General features: G+C 36.6%; 3 protein-coding genes across 4 annotated transcripts; 2 read left to right on the top strand and 1 right to left on the bottom strand.

Annotated features, from left to right (window-relative positions):
• Positions 1 to 1272: 1272 nt before the first annotated feature.
• LOC118268893 (AP-2 complex subunit mu) lies at positions 1273 to 15484 on the bottom strand. 2 transcript variants are annotated; one of them, XM_035583681.2, is made up of 11 exons: positions 15382 to 15484; positions 9095 to 9283; positions 8716 to 8878; positions 8078 to 8193; positions 7764 to 7866; positions 7227 to 7349; positions 6713 to 6872; positions 5195 to 5428; positions 4657 to 4795; positions 4024 to 4149; positions 1273 to 3739 (listed from the first exon to the last, which is right to left on the bottom strand). In XM_035583681.2, exons 2-10 carry the CDS (start codon positions 9269 to 9271, stop codon positions 4042 to 4044), a joined length of 1323 nt encoding a protein of 440 aa, XP_035439574.1. In that variant the 5' UTR covers positions 9272 to 9283; positions 15382 to 15484; the 3' UTR covers positions 1273 to 3739; positions 4024 to 4041. The 2 variants fall into 2 exon arrangements, with proteins under 2 accessions (XP_035439574.1, XP_035439573.1); XM_035583680.2 differs by lacking the exon at positions 15382 to 15484 and adding an exon at positions 9590 to 9758.
• LOC118268892 (beta-hexosaminidase subunit beta-like) lies at positions 11147 to 15194 on the top strand. Its single transcript, XM_035583679.2, has 10 exons — positions 11147 to 11381; positions 12338 to 12560; positions 13026 to 13135; positions 13215 to 13423; positions 13496 to 13605; positions 13692 to 13893; positions 14017 to 14146; positions 14273 to 14356; positions 14593 to 14798; positions 14935 to 15194. The coding sequence occupies exons 1-10, from the start codon at positions 11208 to 11210 to the stop codon at positions 15143 to 15145; spliced, it is 1659 nt and encodes a 552-aa protein (XP_035439572.2). The 5' UTR covers positions 11147 to 11207; the 3' UTR covers positions 15146 to 15194.
• Positions 15485 to 16527: 1043 nt separating the features above from the next.
• Positions 16528 to 21648, top strand: LOC118268890 (beta-hexosaminidase subunit beta). The gene is made up of 10 exons (XM_035583678.2): positions 16528 to 16759; positions 18221 to 18443; positions 19582 to 19691; positions 19771 to 19979; positions 20053 to 20162; positions 20249 to 20450; positions 20562 to 20691; positions 20837 to 20920; positions 21000 to 21205; positions 21389 to 21648. Exons 1-10 carry the CDS (start codon positions 16586 to 16588, stop codon positions 21597 to 21599), a joined length of 1659 nt encoding a protein of 552 aa, XP_035439571.2. The 5' UTR covers positions 16528 to 16585; the 3' UTR covers positions 21600 to 21648.
• The last annotated feature ends 128 nt before the right edge of the window (positions 21649 to 21776 follow it).

The following is a 21776-nucleotide window of genomic DNA, read 5'->3' as shown; positions in this document are numbered from 1 at the left end:
ACTGCACTAGCCGTATTTTATTTATTTCATTTTATTTTTTGAGGGAGAAAGATCATCCATGATTTCTCCCGCCTGGGGTGAGGCGAGAGGAAGTATTAAACTTTTACTGACTAAAAACCACCTCGTTCCTTCTCCTGCTTTGAGCTGGAGCCTCGGTAACCTGTTATGTGCTCTGGAGCACTACCCGTGTATAAATCAAATCAGTAAATCCACCTACAAACAACACAACACGGAAAACCCTAAACCACGTGGAATCAAACCGTGAAGTTGTGCAGCAGTGGGTCAATCCTAGAGACTGCAACAGCTTAATTTTTTTATCAGGACCTCTGTCCAGTCTTCGGGGAACAAAAGGCGTGATGTTGTGTTATGAAATCAGATCTAATTTATGAATGTTCATATTTTTATAATAACTTTCGTGAGACATATTAAATTAACTTAAAAATCACAGTTTACTCAGCTACATTAATGGAGAAAAGCTCTACTAGGTTCGAGTCATAGAGAGACTACTATGGGCTGCGCGCGCTGCTCATGATGAAAAGTCCCTCTGTGACTCAAAACTAGAGCTTTTGGATGATTGGATCTACAATTAGTCTACAAGCATGTATATTATAGAGGGACTGATCCGGAGCTGCGGACTGCCTAGCGGGTTTACCTCCGGGCTCCGGCTCGGCTCGAAAAGCAGAAGTAGGAACGGGGTGGTTTTAGTCAGTAAGAGTCTGACAGTCCCTCTCGAAAACCGCATCAAAATCGGTTCTGCCAAACGCGAGATAATCGCGCACAAACATACATACAGGTAAAACTGAAAACCTCCTTTTTATAAAGTCGGTTAAAAAGAACTTTCAATGTCTCGAGATCAGGTTAACGGCCTACATTCTCCACTGCAATCTCTATAGGTAATATATATTTTTTGAGGGTTTTAATCCAATGATTTCTCTCGCCTTGGGAGAGGTGAGATAGTGTCACTCTTACTGAAGTTTGGGAAGAATATATTTTTTGCCTAAGCACGTCGGTGGCTCCCGTGGAGCGGGGTCCCCGTATATTTGATAAGGTAGATAGGACATTAGCTACGCCCCTGTACATACCTCTTTCGCTTCATCAACAGTCAGTCTTTTCATACTCGTCGGTTAAAGATACTTTTCACTTTAAGATATTTTGTTGTTGTTGGCATACCATGGCCAAATTGGCTATATAATACTTAGGATTGGGAACAAACGTGGACAGACCTTGAGGACGAATAAGCAACAAAAGGTTAGATGAAATAAAACAAACACATATTTTTTTACTATTTATTGTACATTGTTTTTGTAACACGATACATAATAAGCATTCCCTATAACAGCACGCATAGAACACTGGCGTGCAACGAAACTGACGTACCTATATAACATATACTGAAAATATCATATTCCATACAACACAATCATTAGAAGATTAAAAATAATACTTTATTTATAATAAAGAACACATAATATTCATTGGAACCATTTTTTCTTTTAAATTTGTATTTCAATAGTCACCAGTTTCGCTGCAAGCCAGTTTACATGAACAATTTCGAAACATATGTACCAACTTTAGTATATTAACTATGAATTCAATATTTTTGCCTTTCATTCGTAACAGCTAATGTAGAGGGATTATTGACAAAATTATATGAGAAAACACATACCAAACATAGCACTTTACTATAAAGTTATATTAAAATGATCTTAATTTGTATAAATAGATATTTAGGATGCCTAAAAGTGTCTTTAAATATCATAGATGAGACACCTAGACATATGCTAGGTTTTAGGTAATAACATCAGAGTAGCGGAGAGCTATTAGACCTATTAGATTTGAAGTGGAGGACTAACAGTCTCTTGTTCATCCAATGCTGATGATTTTAGCTACTGTTTTTAAAAAAAGTAATATGATTGGTATGTGTTTTAAAGATGGTATTCATTGGTCATGGCTAGGCACATATTAAAAGAGCATTTTTTCTTCTTTATATAAGCCTATATATTGTATAATCTCAATAAAAGATTGCTCAAAAACGATTAAGCATCACAATGGATGAATTTCATTGCACTTTGTATATTTATTTTAAACATATATTTGTATATAATCCCTCATTCTAATTCTAACATTTAATACTATAGATTGATAGCCTAACATTACGTAACCTTTTATATTATAGTGATATTCTAAGTGTAGAATATATATTATTGTATTATATCTACTAAATATACATATATGTTCGATCGAAAGTTTTAATGTTGAGGAATGGTTAAGTAAAATTATTTGTTTGGGGAAGAATTTTACATCAATTATGTTATTGGTCTTTATTTAATAGTCCAGCTATTTAATAAATTATATTAAGTTTTTTATAAAGCACGGGAGTGAATGAGCGGACAGATCAATTGTACCCTTAGCCTGTACGATAAAGAAATGAGAACACGTTCGGCGTTCTGATTGGCCGCTTAAAATAAACCAACCAATCAGACCGCCGAACGCGCTCTCATTTCCAGCTCGTTAAACGTATAACAAATTCGTACTAAGCCCTCTGATAGTTAGTGATCAGCGTCACTTATAGATACCCAGAACACCAGAGAAATTACAAGTGTATTGCCGGCCTATTTTACCTTTGGTGAATATTTCTTTAACATTTTTAACCAAATTCTTCCCCACACAAATTGTCTGTAGGGGCGAATATTACAAGCGAATAATAATCAATGATACGAGTATGAGATTCTACGATAGTAATATAATGTACAAACATAAAGATTGTAAAAAAATGCAGCCTATTTGAGACATTAAACTTTTATATAATTAATTCATATAATAATAATTATTGTTTAAACGAGATACTAGACAGAAGGAGACAAGGGTACATCTCGAAATATATAAGGTGTTCTAAAAGTATCTGCCTCAGTTTTAAGGTAAGCGTCCACATTACCGCATCGCACGCATCGTACACATTCCGTATGACGTCATCAACAATACATACATGCGATGCGTAGCGTGCTAATGACGTCATTAGCAATACCTACATGCTATGCGTACTGATGACGTCATACGGAATGCGTGCGATGCGTACGACGCGGGCCTGTGGACGCGTACCTTTAATGGGAGGTAGTGTTGTGTTTGAAAATTACAATAGTGAATATAAATTATATATTATGAGTATTTTTAGAACACCTTATATTTGTGTCATACTATACTTCATATAACATATAAATAAACAATCTTCATAAGGTTTTGAGTATATTATTGCACTGGCACTGACCAATCCTTAAGAAATAATTGAGTTTTAATTCACAATAGGGCAGATGACTCATTTTTATTCTAATGTCTGTCCGGTAGATAAAAACAAATACGTGTTACCAATTGATGGACTAAATAGATTTTTAATGTTCATACCATGTTGTCACCATCCCTATTGCATTCAAAAGAACTCAGTAAGAAATAAAGTAATAGTACTTTATAATAAAACATGAGACTTTAGACCTTCTGTCTAATACTTTTAAAACCGAAAATTAAATGATGCGATTATAAATGTCTTTTACCACAATTTTCAAATTAAATTGTATTACATAAAATTACGATTAATGATAACGTATACGCATACATATAAGTGTGAAAATAAAAAAATAGAACTCATTGAAGGAATATCTCGATGCATGTGAAATTATATACAAAAAAAATATATTATGTAACACGCCATTACTGTGTCCGTTCAACCACTTAGCTCGTGCATTTCCTGGAAAAAAAAATATATTTTACTATATTATGTTTGTACCATACATACACACAACACTATAAGCGCCGATTAGGACTTCATATTTAACCGAGACCGGGCAGCATAATTCTCTGATATACCTGATGATACTATTAAATTGTTATGTACAACCCGCTTGCCAAGCATGGAGATTATTAGAAACCCCTCTTTTGTAGCTTTGAAGAGGAAGGTGTTTTGTCCAGCAGTGGATGCTTGTGGGTCCTTGATAGGGAGATTACTAATATAAAAACAACAAACATACTTACATTATAACCAGTATTCGTTTAGCATCTTGTCTCGTAGAGTCCTGAGCGTCCGATGTAGCGCACCCATTTGATCACATCGTGGTCGGAGTAGTTCAGCTTGGGCTCGAACACCTTCAGGTAACGGACCTGGGAAGGAACAAAATATTTTGAGTAATTACAAATAATCACTTATCATCAATCATCTTATATTCCCTATTACTAGCGCTATTATAAACTAGCTTCTGCCTTCGCCCGCGTCCCCATGGATAAAAAGTACCCTAAGCGTTATTCCATATCGTATTCTTTCCCTGTTCCGAATTTTAGCCCGATCCCTTCACCTATTTTGACGTCATTGAATAACAAACATGCAAAACAACTACATTATCTCACAAACCTTCGCATTTATAATGTAAGTAAGTAAATAAATATTAAATAGAGTCAGACGTTACTTTGCGGAAATCCTTGCTACAGATGCTCGTAAGTAAGTATTAGTAAGATATGAAAGTGTTTGTCTTTCACGTCGCGACATTCGCTTATTTGTTTGGAAAAGACTGTTCTTTTTTTTAAGCACGCGTTCAAAGTCGTGGTGGAACACTATCATAGCAAATCATAAGTTTAGAATAATCTATACTTTCCAATATTATCCATATTTACCTTGAACCCAGAAGGTGCGAACGGCACCTCGAATCCCATGGAGATGGGCGGCCTGGTCCACTTCTTCTTGGTGTCCGTCTCCAGCAGCTCGATCTCAGCAGACAGCTGCGTCTCCTTCATGCCGGCCATGCGCTTTATCCTGGAAAATTACAATAAAATCAATATATTATGTATATCAATATAATGTAAAAAACAATTCTAAAAAACTTTCTCAAAGCATTATCTATTTTTTTGGCTTTGGGATGCCTGGAATGCAGATCCAAGCGAGACACAATGTATTTTCTATTGTGTCTTATATACGAGAGGAATTAACCTTCTGTATGACCTATAAATCAGATAGAACTTTAATGTGGAGCTTAAAAAAAGGTTCATATGAAAAAATTTGAAAGATTGGGAAGAAGGGAATTGGGGCTCCGGTAACCTCACTCACGCAACGAAACACAACCCAAGCGTTGTTTCACGTTGGTTTTCGGTGAGGCTGTTGTATCACTCCAGTCGAGCCGTCCATTCGTGATGCATATGAATGTAATATACTTACTTCCAAACAATAGCATTTTCCGAAGCCTTGTACTTGGCTTTCCCCTTCAAACAAATGAGCTGCACTCCGCTGGTGTTCAGCGGAGTTGGGATCTTCACCTCGATCTTCTGGCCAAGCAGGGAAGGCTTGAAGTTGCTCTTCAGGACCACTTTCACCTCCATCTTGGTACGTCCAACTTCACGGACTAAGGGAATCACACGGAACGGCAGAGATATGTCCTTGGTTGTACGGTATCTGGAAGTGGTAAAGTAATAATAATTATAACTAGCGAAAATATTATTTGTTAGTTAAGTAATGTCACATCATTATTCACTTATGAAAAGTCTAACCCATATCAAGGGCAAAAAAAATTGTATTGCATGTGCTGGAAACTATTATCTAAACTTGATCCTTGTGGCGACACTCTGACAAGTGACAGATGACAGTAGTCGCACATAGACTATCGACGAGCAAATCAACGGATGACGTCATAAATATCCTGCATCGCACATACGAAGTTTACATGCGAATTAACACGGATAGAAAATCCCAACGAACAACAGTTGGGCAGAAAGCCCGCCAGGCATGATCACCTCGCCTGGTCGGAGGATCCTTCTTTGCTTAGAGAACTTTACTCTCTGTTCCCTAAAGTGGTGACCCCGACGTGATTGAAACCAACCTTCACGGAGCAGATCAGCACCGTCATCCTCATCACCACCTCCCTCACCCATCACTTCTCCGCTGAGCGGTAATCAAGTCGCAGCCAACCAGCATCCTCGGCCTCATCAGGGACTACCACACGCTACATCGAAGATATGCAGCCTGGTTCTCCCCTACGGCCTCATCAGCGTCTAGGCACAGCACTCTGCACACGGTCTGAGGACGTCTTCCTCCCGTCAACGCAGACGCCAGCCACTACGCACCTACCCTCGCAGCATCTATTCCCCGACTCACCGTGGGACACTGCGAGCTTCACTACTCCGACTCACTGGAGTATCACCCTGCACCGCTCACCCGACTCACTGGGCATTCAGCGGCACAGTTCCGACTCACTGGAACTAGGGAATTTCCACACTGGCTCTGGCACCGCTCATCTCAAGCATCGACAGCCGTCTCAACAGGATCGACCTCCGGTCTTGGGGGGGAGTGATGTGGCGACACTCTGACAAGTGACAGATGACAGTAGTCGCACATAGACTATCGACGAGCAAATCAACGGATGACGTCATAAATATCCTGCATCGCACATACGAAGTTTACATGCGAATTAACACGGATAGAAAATCCCAACGAACAACAGTTGGGCAGAAAGCCCGCCAGGCATGATCACCTCGCCTGGTCGGAGGATCCTTCTTTGCTTAGGGAACTTTACTCTCTGTTCCCTAAATCCTGATCTTTGACACCAGGATTACCAGGGAATCTTACCCTAAACCATCAATTTTCAAAAGGCGTTCCCAAAAGGTCAACAACTCCGGTGTTGCGGGGGTTTCTGGGCAGCACAGATCTTAGATAACATGAAGTAAAAATATTAAATCTAACCTCATAAGCTCAAACTCGCCATCAGGCGGTATGAAAGAGATGGAGTGCTCCGTCTCAAACTTGCTGAGCTTCACACACTGGTGGAACTGGCAGTCGTCGATCACAACCACTGGCTTGCCGGAGCGAGCTGGGTCACTGTCCGTGTTACCGGAGATGCCTCCTGTGTAAGAGAAAAAGGGGTTGAGTTTGTTAAAGTTGTTTGAAATGTTGTTGCCAACTAAATAAGTTATCTAGACTGATCTGCGAGACTGTTTCACTGTTTCTTCTCATAGTATTCAGATAGGAAACCTGTGTAGCTTATTTACAAAATAAATATTGTTTCGTTGTTCATCAACGATTTGAGATTCTACAAAAATGTATGATTACAATAATAATTATTATAAATAGGTAATAACTGAAAAAAGATGTAAAACAAATACCGACTTCTCTTATACCAAAACCACGATACAAAGAAGTAATTAAAAACAATATCATGTTAAAATAAGCCAACAATAATATGTAACCAGAAACTCACCATTCCCTTTCCCCTTGGCTTCCATGACGATCTTGTCATTGATACCAAACTTGCATTCTGGCATGCCAGAGAGATAAGACTTCATTACCACCTTGCCGGCCACATGAGCTGATAGCACTTGGCCTGGAAATAAAGACAACAGGTTATATAACAGGCTTGATAGAAGCTTTAATAATATTTACAGCCTGGTTTTTTTAACACTTTCTAAATATTTTATGAGATTTAGGGACCAACTTTACTCAAGAAAGACTGTTAAACAAAACATTAAAAGGATCAAAATGACTCTAATTTCGAAAGTCGGTGTTTCTCATTTTTGTTTGTTTCTTTACTATTAAATGCATCTTTACTATGAAAATACCTTGAAAACCCTTAATTCATAGGTCATGATGATCAAGAGATATGCATTTTTTTATCAATAACTAAATGTGGATGGTACAAATCTAATCTGGACATTGCATAGGTAGTCATTCTAGATGACTTTGTAATATTAGAAATGGAATTTGCAGCTGAAAAGATTGGAGTTATAATTAAAAATACCTTGAGGAGACATGAGGAGGTTGACATACTCCAGTACATCAAGGAAGAGCTCATTGCGTCTGTATTTGATGCCCTCACGACGCCATCCGATTTGGCCAGTCACCTGCACACAAAAAGTCACTTTTAGATTACACAGATGTAAATACAGTAGATTAAACCTTATTATGCTAGAATGCAAACCCATGTGAGACACAATGTGATTTCTCTTATGTCTCATATACCATCTTATATACAGGTTAAAATAAACAACTGTTGAGGCTGGAAACACTTATTATTATTTTCACAATTAACAACAATTATTATTATTTTCCTACCTGTGAAGTGATTTGAGCCTGTTCTTCTTTGGATGCAGATTTGATACCCTGCTGGGTAATGAATGTCTTCAGGACTCCTGTGTCCGAGTTCTGAGGGTAACCAAAGTCCAAGATTTCTGGGAAAAAAGAGATATTTCATTTAGGCTCCAAAAATACATCACAAATTCGACTAATAGTTATTTTCAACTAAATTGGGATTGCTATTTATAAAAGATTTATTTTAAAACATACAACCCTTAACACAGTAATCTTTTAACTAAGACAAGCAGCCTAACAATTAGAATTAGCAATGAAACCATATCATGAGGAATCTGCTGAGTTTGTCATAATGATATTCTTATAAGAATTAATATGAGACAGATGTCCTAAGTATTTCATTTCAATTGGAATATAAGTGTGGTACAATTTTAGTTGAAAGAAATTTAAAAACCTATACAATTTTGTATTATATGCAATGCAATGTCACACCTTTATCCCCGTAGGGGTAAGCAGAAGTGCACATTAGGGCATGTAATGCCACTATACAATGTACACCCACTTTTCACCATTTGTGAGCCTATTGCCATATACTGGGTACAATTCCAGACTTTAGATTTTTGTATTAGCATAAGATTATTACAATCCAACTCAACACTTACCATCCAACAACTCGTAGATGAGCACGAAGTTGTTCTTGATGTTCTCCTCGGAGATCTTGCCGAAGTATGATTGCATCACATCGATGATCTTCAGCAGGAATTCAAACACCATAGCAGCATTCACATTCTGCTTGGTCACAGCTGCCAGCCAGATATTGGCTCTCTGTACCAAAGAATAGTGATTAAAACCTTATCTGTGCTTTTGTCATTTTGTTTAAAATTTGTTTGTGAAACCGCCCCCTTTTTAACAAAGTATTTCATTGATAAGTTTAAAAGGTCTGAATCACTTGTGTGAGGTACTCTTTAGATATTCAATATTGTAAGATAGATTTCACAGTGATACTTGGAAGTCTTAAGTCAAACTTACTTTGTATCTTACCTTAATATGAAAGAAGGAAGTCCTAGCGATGTTAGTGACGGGCGAGCGCACTTGCTGCCTCGCATGGATCACGTTCACTCTGAACGCGTCCACGGCATTCCGCCCAATATCATCACGGTACACCCGTGAGATCAGGACTTCGCCCTTGTGGTTGTACACGAACAGGCCCCCAATCATCTTGATAGAAACCTACAAACACATACAGGCTTTCAGTAACACGGCTCCTATTCACATTCCTAAGATATGGATTCCTCTCATACGCCGACGTAATGATTTTTCGGTCTGGTGGTTTGCCAAAAGCTACCCGCAAAACATAACTCATGTAACAAATACATAAATGTTACACGTCAAATCTCATCTTTACAAAAGCAAAGACAGTACGCGGAACTACTTGAAGAAATTGGGTTGATTATGAATCAATAGGACAGGATACGGCCAATAAAACACCCGATGTAATACTGATATACGACAAATATAAACATCCTCTACACTCACCTACGGTACTGTAGATAGTAACATTAGTTTAATGAAATAATTTAATATACTCGAACTAACATAAAATGCTAAATTATCTCATTTTTCCTAAAATTCGCTAGAACAGTAAAGTGGCGATACCCGCCCCCAAAATGAAACGTCGAATCGAAATCGAAACGTCAATATAAGATGTTCGCAGATAATAAATATTTTTGCTTGTAGCAATAATAATCACATCAGTAGTGTTGTTCACAGAAAACCGGTAAAATCATGAGAATTTACACGTAATCACACGTAGCCAAAATGAAAGTGGAGTGAAGAAGCAGAAGTTTATTATATATCTTATTTTTTTATTTATCATACTTTTCTTACACATTTTTAAATATTAAATTATAAAAAAATAATAAGAGCCCACCAGTTACGGGCTCCAAAGAGAGGAATTTTCGGACAATACGCGCCCTGTTGAGAAGTACAGTTGACTTTGAGGCTTTCTTAACTTATAGTTTTTGTTATCACGAACATATTTCTTGTAAAAAGTCATTTAACATGTATTAACCTTGCCTAAGAAAAGCCCTTTTTTAAAGAACGTCCAATAGAAAAATAACTGTATAAAAAAGAAAAAAAAAAGGTAGTTTGTGCCATTTTTGGCCAGATTCGTGCCATTTCTGGCCACGGTCGTGTGCCAGTTCTGGCCATCAAAAAATACTATAAAAGTAATCAAAATTTATTAATTAAATTGGACATTTTACAAACAATGATTTTTATTTAGTTTGGAAAATATGAAATATTATTGCTTCACATTAATTTAACTTATAAATAAAGAGATCAACATTTATATGACGTTGGTAAAAGCTGCAAAGTAAACTGACCTTCCCTTTGTGTGAAGGCAATTTATTGCATCTCTGAAAATGAAAAATATGTATTTGTTGATATGTAAAGCCAAGGAAAAAAAGCCACGATAAAATAAAGGGGAAGAAGTGGGGTGTCTATGTATGGCCAAAGATGGAGAAATTCATAATTTTGTCTCCATTAGTGGCCACCATCTAAAAACCTCACTTCAGAAACATATGGCGACAAAATAACTTTAGTTTCATTTCGACAATATATTCTTAATGTAGTATTAACATATACATCCAAACAATAAGCAAAGATTTAAAAAATAAAAACAAAATCTTCAACTGCTCGCCTTAGCCTTTTGGTTAAGATCTTAACAATTTCACTCTCAACTAAAAAGAATGACTTGTTGCATCGAAGTGAAGTTTGACACATTAAAGCTGCCAACGGTATCAGTGTCTCTAATATTCAATATTTTAAATACTGTACATCACAGAGTAATTTATTTGTCCATGCCTTAGTTATAAATATTTGAAGGCCCAAGTGGCCACAAAGGGGTCGATGGCCACAACCGGGTCACTTGCCCTACTCATCAAACTTGATGAGATTCAAGTGCGACGACAAATCGACGATTCTCTTACAAAAAACTAAATCAGTTAATCGTGATGATTCAAAACCAGTTGTAAATTGTAATTGTCTTATCAACATTGACCAATATTGTCTATATAATGATGAAAATACAAACGAGGAAACAGTTTGTACAGTACTGCGTACGGAGCAGCATTATCAATATATTGCCGCAGAAATGTTACGGCACGTAATATTGTTATTCGCTGTTGTTTATTTAACGGAAAGTTTAAGTATCGTTAATCCTGGACCACAATACCCACCAACGAAGGGGTCAATATGGCCAAGGCCACATCAGCAAACACAAACTGATTCATATTATAAATTAAATCCATCTACTTTTGTAATAACGGTAAGTTTAAATATTATGTACTTGCATTTATAGGGGGATATGAGAAATCAGAAGTGTTCGTTTCTAAGAGTGCAAAAAAATAAAATTAATGTGGATTAGTTACAGTTAACTGTTATCAGCGTAGCATCGAAGTGTGAATTTACATGCATGTATTAGGATTAATTTTCTTAAAACAACAAATATAATATATAAAGCTAAATAGTAGTAGTTTACCTTCAGCTTATCAAATGGTGGTGTATCGTTTACTTTTGACTTATATGACAAGGAAAAATAGGCATTAAGTTATTTTTGTTTTTCATTGTGTCTATTTGAATGCTTGACAGAAGGTACAGTATTCAATTAGAGCCAGCGCGCACTAGCGATTAAAGTTGGCCGATAGTTTGATCGGTCAGAGGATCAGTACAGAGTTATATGGCACTGTGCGCACTTGCAGATCGCATCGAATCCGACTGCCCGATCCCTAATCGATCAAACTATTGAACGACTATCGACCGATTGCATATGTGCATGAAGCTGTATTACATTACATTGCGCGCATTACATTCAACTAAACTGTCGCTCGACTATCGACCGATCGCACAGTGAGCGCACTTGTCTCCTGCACTACTAATAGACTGTTAGCGGAATTCAATGGTGTAGTGCGCGCACCACCGCAAGACTAAATTATCGGCCAACTTTAATCGCTAGTTGCTGGCCCTTAATGTAGAGTTAAGGTAATCTAAGTTCCGACTATACCTACATTTGCGATATTACATGAAAATAGGTTACAAACAACAAAAATACTTTCGCTTTTATATTTATTAGTTGGGTGTGATAATGCTTCAAGTTTGCATTGTCATAGCATCATCAATGTACATTGCGAAAAAGCCCCCGTAACTCATCGTGATAAGGACTAATTACATACATAGGTAAATGACTTAAAATCTGCATCAACTAATAAACAATACTGATTGCAGGAAAAAGGAAAAACATGCGATATATTAAAAGATGCAATCGATCGGTATATGAAGGTGTTACGAAATACGTACCTGATTGTGGAGAAATATTCAAGAAAACTATCAAGACATGGAAGTGATGCTGATAATTTTGATGACAATTTTAAGGGAACATTGCAAGAACTACAAATTAATCTGTCAGCACCATGTGAAACTTATCCACACTTGGATATGGATGAGAAATGTAAGTTTTAGGTACCTACCTTTTTTAAGGGGGGTAATCATCCAATAACTTCTCCCGCCTTGGGCGGAGCGAGAAGGAATGTCAGACTCTCAATGTCTAAGAACGACCCCGTTTCTACTCCTGATTTTTGAGCCGAAGCCCCGGTAAACCCACACTAGATAATCCGCAGATCCGGATCAAAGTTTTAAGTACCCGCCATCTCAACAAGGAAAGAAAATAATTGTTTAATAGGGTAAAAGGATAACATTTATTTTTGCGATAGATAGGATTAACATATAATTATTTAATCAGAGTAGACTTGAACAGGCTAAAATTTATCTGATTTATTAGACTGTAAGTACGAAAAGAATCAATGTTTTTACTAATAATGTGTATAATAATCTAAATATATTTAAAGGAATGCTTCTCAAGATTCGAAAAAATTATGTCAATAAGAATAAATCTAAATTATTTTACAAATTTCAGACAGCCTTGATGTAGCCAAGGTATCGGTCCTCAACAGTGACTCCATATGGGGCGTTCTGAGAGGGCTCGAATCTTTCGTGCAACTGTTTTACATGGCAGACGGATACAAAGTAAGATTTTGAACTTTAACTATTTATTTCGGAGAGAAAAAAAACTATTGCTAATCATCATCTATTTTAAATCTTCCAGAATGTGTTTATCAATGCAACACAAATCCAAGATTTCCCGAAGTACACCCACAGAGGTCTTCTCGTCGATACTTCAAGACATTACATAACAGTACCAACATTACTGAAAACTTTAGATGCCATGGAAATGAACAAGATGAACGTTTTGCATTGGCACATTGTGGACGACCAGAGCTTCCCTTACAAGAGCGATATGTTCCCTCAATTGAGGTAAATATTGTATCCGCTGGACCCTTCATACTAACTTCATAAACGATTTGATCATATTTTCTGCTATTTTAGTGATGCAGCATACGATCCTACAATGGTAAACACTGCCGTGGACATCACCCAAATTGTATCTTATGCAAGACATAGAGGGATACGCGTTCTACCAGAGTTCGATGTGCCAGGTAACTTCGAACCTTAGTTTTTATACCGTCTGCAATGTGGATTATATTACGCAAAACTGAACTATATTTTAATCTTTTTTCATCAGGCCATACCAGCTCCTGGGGCGTTGCTTACCCAAACATCTTAACGAAATGCTACAGTCTAGGACGCGAATTGGGATTGGGACCAATGGACCCAACAAAGAACGTCACATATAAACTGATTGGTGACTTATTCCGCGAGGTCCAAGAACGGTTCCCAGATAAATATTTTCATGTTGGTGGGGATGAAGTGGAATTGGACTGCTGGTGAGTGTCTATAGGCTGATGGCAGATATATGATATGCTAAATGATGGTAGTGTCTACTTAGACATTTCATCAGCAATTAATCCTAAAGTAAGTCGTGAATTCTAAGTTAATTTTCTTTTCAGGATATCAAATTCTGAAATCCGTGATTTCATGAAAGACCACAACATGACTGATGCTAGCGAACTACACTCATATTTCATGGCAAATGTAATCCCATTGCTGGGAGATAGGTCTAAACCGATTGTATGGCAAGTAAGTGGTGATTTAGAACTCGATCGGACTTCGATTGCTTGTCGAGGTCCGAGTGATAGAATCAATCAATTCTTGCTTTATTTTTTTCAACATAAATTGCTAACAAACCTTGATAATCATTTGCAGGAAGTATTCGATGAAGGTGTAAGTCTACCCAGCGGCACAATCGTGCAAGTATGGAAGAACACAGAAGCTAGAGAAATGCAAAATGTTAGTTTAAGTACATTATTTTTAATCTAGAAGACCTTTGTAAAATCACCACCTTGGCACTTATATCACAAATGGTGAAAAATGGGTGTACATTGTATAGCGGCATTACGTGTTGTAATGAACATCTCTGCCTACATAAAAGGCGTGACGTTGCTATTGCTACCTTTGTAAAAAGTTGCAAAACTTTTGTTTCGTTTTAAAAGTATTAAACATAATGATATTTTCCTTGTTAACAGATATTAAATGGCGGTTATAAAGTAATCTATTCATCATCATGGTACCTGCATAATATGAATAGTGGTGGAGACTGGGCTAAGTTTTACGGGGTTGATCCTAGAGAAATAGTCAAAGGAAGTGTCCCTGAAGATAAAGAAGTCGACGTTCTGGGAGGTGAAGCTTGTATGTGGAACGAGGTGGTGGATGACACAAATATTATAAGCGGGTACGATAATTAAATGAATACTTTGATGACTTTATAGGAATCTCTTAGTTTTTCTATAACCATACGAAATTAATATAGTTACATAAGATATACCATGATATGTACCTACTTATAATTTTATTTATGGCATTTTCAGGGTATGGCCTCGTGCTAGTGCTGTTGCTGAGGCATTGTGGAGTGGTCACAAATACGAAACAATGCCATATTTAAGGCAATGGTATCAATTCAGAGAAGATTCATCACATGTAGTAAGCAGCCGTCTTGAAGAACATGCGTGTCGTATGAATCGTCGCGGTATAGATGCTCAGCCACCAAACGGTCCTGGATTTTGTGTAACAGGGAATTAAGTTTAGAATAAAATATTTGTAACAAACATTTAAATAAATAATAACAATACTTTTATTGTTTTAATTTTGTTTAATTTTCATTACAAGATTCTCTAAACATAAAAATTGCACATTTGGTGGCTAACCTGACCATGTCGTGGGTTCGATACCTGCACGAAACTCTAAATTTCAAATTAGTATTTTAATAAAATCCATCATGTAACAAACACATAAATATAAACATCCACTACACTCACCTACGGTACTGTAGATAGTAACATTAGTTTAATGAAATAATTTAATGTACTCGAACTAACATAAAATGCTAAATTATCTCATTTTTCCTAAAATTCGCTAGAAGTGGCGATACCCGCCCCCAAAATGAAACGTCAAATCGAAATCGAAACGTCAATATAAGATGTTCGCAGATTATAAATATTTTTGCTTGTGGCAATAATAAACACATCAGTAGTGTTGTTCACAGAAAACCGGTAAAATCACGAAAATTTACACGTAATCACACGTAACCAAAATGAAAGTGGAGTGAAGAAGCAGAAGTTTATTATATATTTTATTTATTTATTTATCATACTTTTCTTATACATTTTTAAATATTATATTATAAAAAATAATCAGAGCCCACTAGTTACGGGCTCCAGGGAGAGGAATTTGCAGACAATACACGCCCTGTTCAGAAGTACTGCTTTTTGCATCAGACCCTTCTTACACTAGCCTATTCATGTCTTGATTGAGTCTTTTAGCTATGAGGTCATTAGTAGATACAACTATCGATACATGTTGACTATCTCACGAGCTAAATTAACATAGTTATTAATTGTTTTATCTTTTTCAGCGTTCACGAGATTCTCTTCATGTGATATTGTTATATCTCGATCTATTATTCATTAACAATTGTCCTGTTCGATCCTAACACAGTGTGACAGCTCCATTGACTAGAACTGGGTCAGGCACTTACTTAGGTATCATACGGTACTTCAGATTCAACAACTTTGTATTTTGAAGCAAGTTGCTGACGATATTCGAAGGTTGCTATTAATGTAATCCTAAAACTTAATCTCACAGACCATACTGATTTATGAGTATATTGTACAAAATATCCCGATTTCGTCGCGCGGATGTTAAATTTATTTTTCAGCAATATGGCCCATAATAATAATATTTTCCTCATGTGGGCCTAACGTCTGCTTTTTTATTACGAAATAGAAATGGCATAGCTTTTTTTAATCAATACCCTTGATGAGGTTCAAGTGCGACGACAAATCGACGATTCTCTTACAAAAAACTAAATCAGTTACTCGTGATGATTCAAAACCAGTTGTAAATTGTAATTGTCTTATCAACATTGACCATTATTGTCTATATAATGATGAAAATACAAACGAGGAAACAGTTCGTACAGTACTGCGTACGGAGCAGCATTATCAATATATTGCCGCAGAAATGTTACGGCACGTAATATTGTTATTCGCTGTTGTTTATTTAACGGAAAGTTTAAGTATCGTTAATCCTGGACCGCAATACCCACCAACGAAGGGGTCAATATGGCCAAGGCCACATCAGCAAACACAAACCGATTCATATTATAAATTAAATCCATCTACTTTCGTAATAACGGTAAGTTTAAATATTTTGCATTTATAGGGGGATATGAGAAATCAGTGTTCATAATGCAATGTTCTTTTCTAAGAGTGCAAAAAAATAAAATTAATGTGGATTAGTTACAGTTAACTTTTATCAGCGTAGCATCGAAGTGTGAATTTACATGTATGTATTAGGATTAATTTTCTTAAAACAACAAATATAATATATAAAGCTAAATATAATAATGTGTTAACAGAATAATAATAATATATTGGCGGTGGATCATTTACCTTTGGCTTATCACTACAAGGAAAAATAAGCATCAAATTGTTTTTGTTTTCATTGTGTGTTTTAATGCTTGACAGAAGTTACTATATACAATTATTAGTGTGTAGTTAGATAATCTAAGTTCCGACTATACCTACATCGTTTGCGATATTACAAGAAGATTGATTCAGTCATCAAAAATACTTTCGCTTTTATATTTAGTAGTCATTAGTTGCGTGTGATAATGCTTTGAATTTGAAATTTCCACTAAGCATTTACTAGCTCCGTTTGGCTTTAATACTCATTAGATTTCAGCCATGATCGTCCTACTGCAGGGCAAAGGCCTCCCTACCTTCCATCCACTCCTCTCTGTTTGAAGCTTTTTGCGGCCAATCCTTTTGGGCCTGCCGCGACGTCTGTGGACGTTGAGCGGGCTCCACTCAGTAGTGAGTCTTGCCCACCGCTCGTCCGTTAATACTCATAGATACTTTTAAATATTTTATTTATTTATTTTATTACAATGAATAAAGATTTTATTAAGTATCTAATAAAAACAATATCATATGGATGAGATGATCTGATCACACTCAGACGAAATTAAGACGAAATTAAAACCTAGATCGCATTAAGAGTTATTTTGAGCGGGGATAGAACCTACGACACGCTGTACTATAGCCAGTTTTCTAACTATGATAACAACGTAACTGTGCAATCAAAATAAGAAATATTATCAGTACAAAGCTTTGCAATTGCCTGATGGTATGCAGTCACCGTAGCCTGTACCAACGTGACACATGCAACACCAAAGATATCAAATCAGAGATTTTTTATTTGCACCGTCATGTTTGGGGAGCTCCCGTCTTTTAAATTGATGGCGCAATTAAATAGGTTGGGCAACCGGAACTCTCACTAACTATAAAAAACGTAGAAACAACACATCACTACTTTATACTGATGTTTATAAGAGGGTGGCTATTTCCCAGTAGAGCTCGCCCATTAGGTTGCGTTTAGCAGTTATAATAATTAAAGAATGTTAAACAACAATAAATACACTAAGTTATTTCTAATATTTATTCTAGGTATGTAATTTTATTGGAATATCTTACGAAATTGTCATAGCATCATTAATGTGCATTGCGATAAAGCCCCCATAAGTCATCGCGATAAGGACTAACTACATACATAGGTAAATGACTTAAAATCTGTATCAACTAATACTGATTGCAGGAAAAGGGAAAAACATGCGATATATTAAAAGATGCAATCGATCGGTATATGAAGGTGTTAAGAAATACGTACCTGATTGTGGAGAAATATTCAAGAAAACTATCAAGACATGGAAGTGATGCTGATAATTTTGATGACAATTTTAAGGGAACATTGCAAGAACTACAAATTAATCTGTCAGCACCATGTGAAACTTATCCACACTTGGATATGGATGAGAAATGTAAGTTTTATGTACCTTTTTTAAGGAGGGAAATCATCCAATAACTTCTCCAGCCTTGGGTCCGTGAGAGAGAGTGTCAAACTCTCACTGACTAAAAACCACCCCGATCCTACTCCTGGTTTTCGAGCCGAAACCCCGGTAAACCCACTAGATAATCCGCAACTAGATAATTGTTTAATAGGGTAAAAGGATAACATTTATTTTTGCGATAGACAGGATAAACATATAATTATTTAATCAGAATAGACTTTAATAGGCTAAAATTTACCAGAATATTAGACTGTACCAATCGAATCAATGTTTACTTTTTTGCGCGATTGCAACATATCTAATCGTGAGCACAAGTGAAGTGTTAATGACATCAAAATGTTTACTTTGCGTAAAAAAAATACTGTAGGACAAAAAAGTCATCTGACTCAACTGCATAATTTTTTGCTTAATCACATCGTTACACAGTTACAAAATCCTAATGATAAAGAAAAATACATCGTATCGGGCATATTACTTAATGACTAAGTAAGAAAATAAAGCTGTTATCTGGCATGATAAACTGTGATCTCCAATCCACCTGCCACCAAGTGTGGAGATTGTTGAAAAGTCTCTTCTGTGGAAAAGGCAATCAAGCAGCAGTACTTGATCCTTTATGCCAGTTAACCAGTTAGAATCTTTTAGGATTTATTGAAACCGTATCTTAACATTGAAAGTATACTGCACAAATAAATAAGTAGAATTAATATAAATAAGTACCTAAATCCAGTTGTACCTATGCTAGGAAAGACATTCTTGTTTGTTGTAGATAAGAAATGGCATTGTGACCCTAAGATTAGTTTCACACTCAACACCGACGTTTACGCAATACAGTCTATCTTGAAATGCTCTCGTAAACAAAGGCGGGAACTTTTATCTTAATGGTTGGGGGTTTTTGACATTTTATTTACAAGAAAACTACAATGCAAGTTATTGAAACTGTTCAGCAAATATATTACTTACTTATCAACTTGCCCTCAGAATTTTATACATCGTGTGCATCTCAAATGATCAATGTTGATCGGCGATGTAAAGAATTCTTAACAAAATCCAAAAAAGTGGAAGTGATGACAATAAGAATAAATCAGTATTATTTTACTAATGTTTACAGACAGCCTTGATGTAGCCAAGGTATCGGTCCTCAACAGTGACTCCATATGGGGCGTGCTAAGAGGGCTCGAGTCTTTCGTGCAATTGTTTTACATGGCAGACGGATACAAAGTAAGATTTTGAACCTTAATTATTTATTTCGGAGAGTAAAAAATCCATTGCTAATCATCATCTCTTTTAAATCTTCCAGAATGTGTTTATCAACGCAACACAAATCCAAGATTTCCCGAAGTACACCCACAGAGGTCTTCTCGTCGATACATCAAGGCATTACATAACAGTACCAACATTACTGAAAACATTAGATGCCATGGAAATGAACAAGATGAACGTTTTGCATTGGCACATTGTGGACGACCAGAGCTTCCCTTACAAGAGCGATATGTTCCCTCAATTGAGGTAAATATTGTATCCGCTGGACCCTTCATACTAACTTCATAAACGATTTGATCATATTTTTCTGCTATTTTAGTGATGCAGCATACGATCCTACAATGGTATACACTGCCGTGGACATCACCCAAATTGTATCTTATGCAAGACATAGAGGGATACGCGTTCTACCAGAGTTCGATGTGCCAGGTAACTTCGAACCTTAGTTTTTATACCGTCTGCAATGTGGATTATATTACGCAAAACTGAACTATATTTTAATCTTTTTTAATCAGGCCATACCAGCTCCTGGGGCGTTGCTTACCCAAACATCTTAACGAAATGCTACAGTCTAGGACGCGAATTGGGATTGGGACCAATGGACCCAACAAAGAACATCACCTATAAACTGATTGGTGACTTAATCCGCGAGGTCCAAGAACGGTTCCCAGATAAATATTTTCATGTTGGTGGAGATGAAGTGGAATTGGACTGCTGGTGAGTGTCTACTGACTGATGGCAGATATATGATATGCTAGGTGATGATGGCATTTCATCAGCAATTAATCCAAAAGTAAGACGTGTATTATAAGTTAATTTTCCTTTCAGGATATCAAATTCTGAAATCCGCGATTTCATGAAAGACCACAACATGACTGATGCTAGCGAACTACACTCATATTTCATGGCTAATGTAATCCCATTGCTGGGAGACAGGTCTAAACCGATTGTGTGGCAAGTAAGTGGTGATTTAGAACTCCGCCGAACGTGGCTTGCTTGTTGGTTGATTCATTTCTTGATTTGTTGGGTTATTGCTTTCGTTTTCTCTACATAATTTGATATAGTTTCTTACATTGTTAACAAACATTGATAATCATTTGCAGGAAGTATTCGATGAAGGTGTAAGTCTACCCAGCGGCACAATTGTACAAGTATGGAAGAACACGGAAGCTAGAGAAATGCAAAATGTTAGTTTACATTGTTTTTATTATGGTTCCTGGAAGACCTTTTTAAAAAATTTAATCCAATGACAATCTTGGTTTCCAGATCCTAAGTGGCGGTTATAAAGTAATCTATTCATCATCGTGGTACCTGGATCATATTAACGGCGGTGGCGACTGGGCTAAGTATTACGGGGTTGATCCTCGAGAAATAGTCAAAGGAAGTGTCCCTGAAGATAAAGAAGTTGATATTCTGGGAGGTGAAGCTTGTATGTGGGGCGAGGTGGTGGATGACACAAATATTATTAGCAGGTACGATAATTAAATGAATTAATACTTTGAAGACTTTATAGTAATGTCTTTAGTTTAAACTTTTTAACGAACATGATAAAATCGAGTCAGACCAATGGTTTGCCGATTTACATACGAAATAAATATAGGTACATAATATGTACCATATGTATATATTTATAATTTTATTTATGGCATTTTCAGGGTATGGCCTCGTGCTAGTGCTGTTGCTGAGGCATTGTGGAGTGGTCACAAATACGAAACAATGCCATATTTAAGGCACTGGTATCAATTCAGAGAAGACTCAGCACATGTAGTAAGCAGCCGTCTTGAAGAACATGCGTGTCGTATGAATCGTCGCGGTATAGAAGCTCAGCCACCAAACGGCCCTGGATTTTGCGTAACAGGGAATTAAGTTTAGAAAAAAATATTTGTAACAAACATTTAAATAAATAATAACAATACTTTTAGTGTTTTAATTTTCATTATAAATCTCTCTAAACATAAAGACTGCACAGTTGGTGGCTAAGCACCTGAGTCGTGTCGCAGGTTCGATTCCTGCACAAAACACCACAAAATATTTATATATTTA

Source organism: Spodoptera frugiperda, chromosome 2 (assembly GCF_023101765.2).
Source record: "Spodoptera frugiperda isolate SF20-4 chromosome 2, AGI-APGP_CSIRO_Sfru_2.0, whole genome shotgun sequence".
Lineage (NCBI taxonomy): Eukaryota > Metazoa > Arthropoda > Insecta > Lepidoptera > Noctuidae > Spodoptera > Spodoptera frugiperda.
Note: the sequence above shows the minus strand (reverse complement) of the source record. Positions and strands in the feature narration are given on the sequence as shown.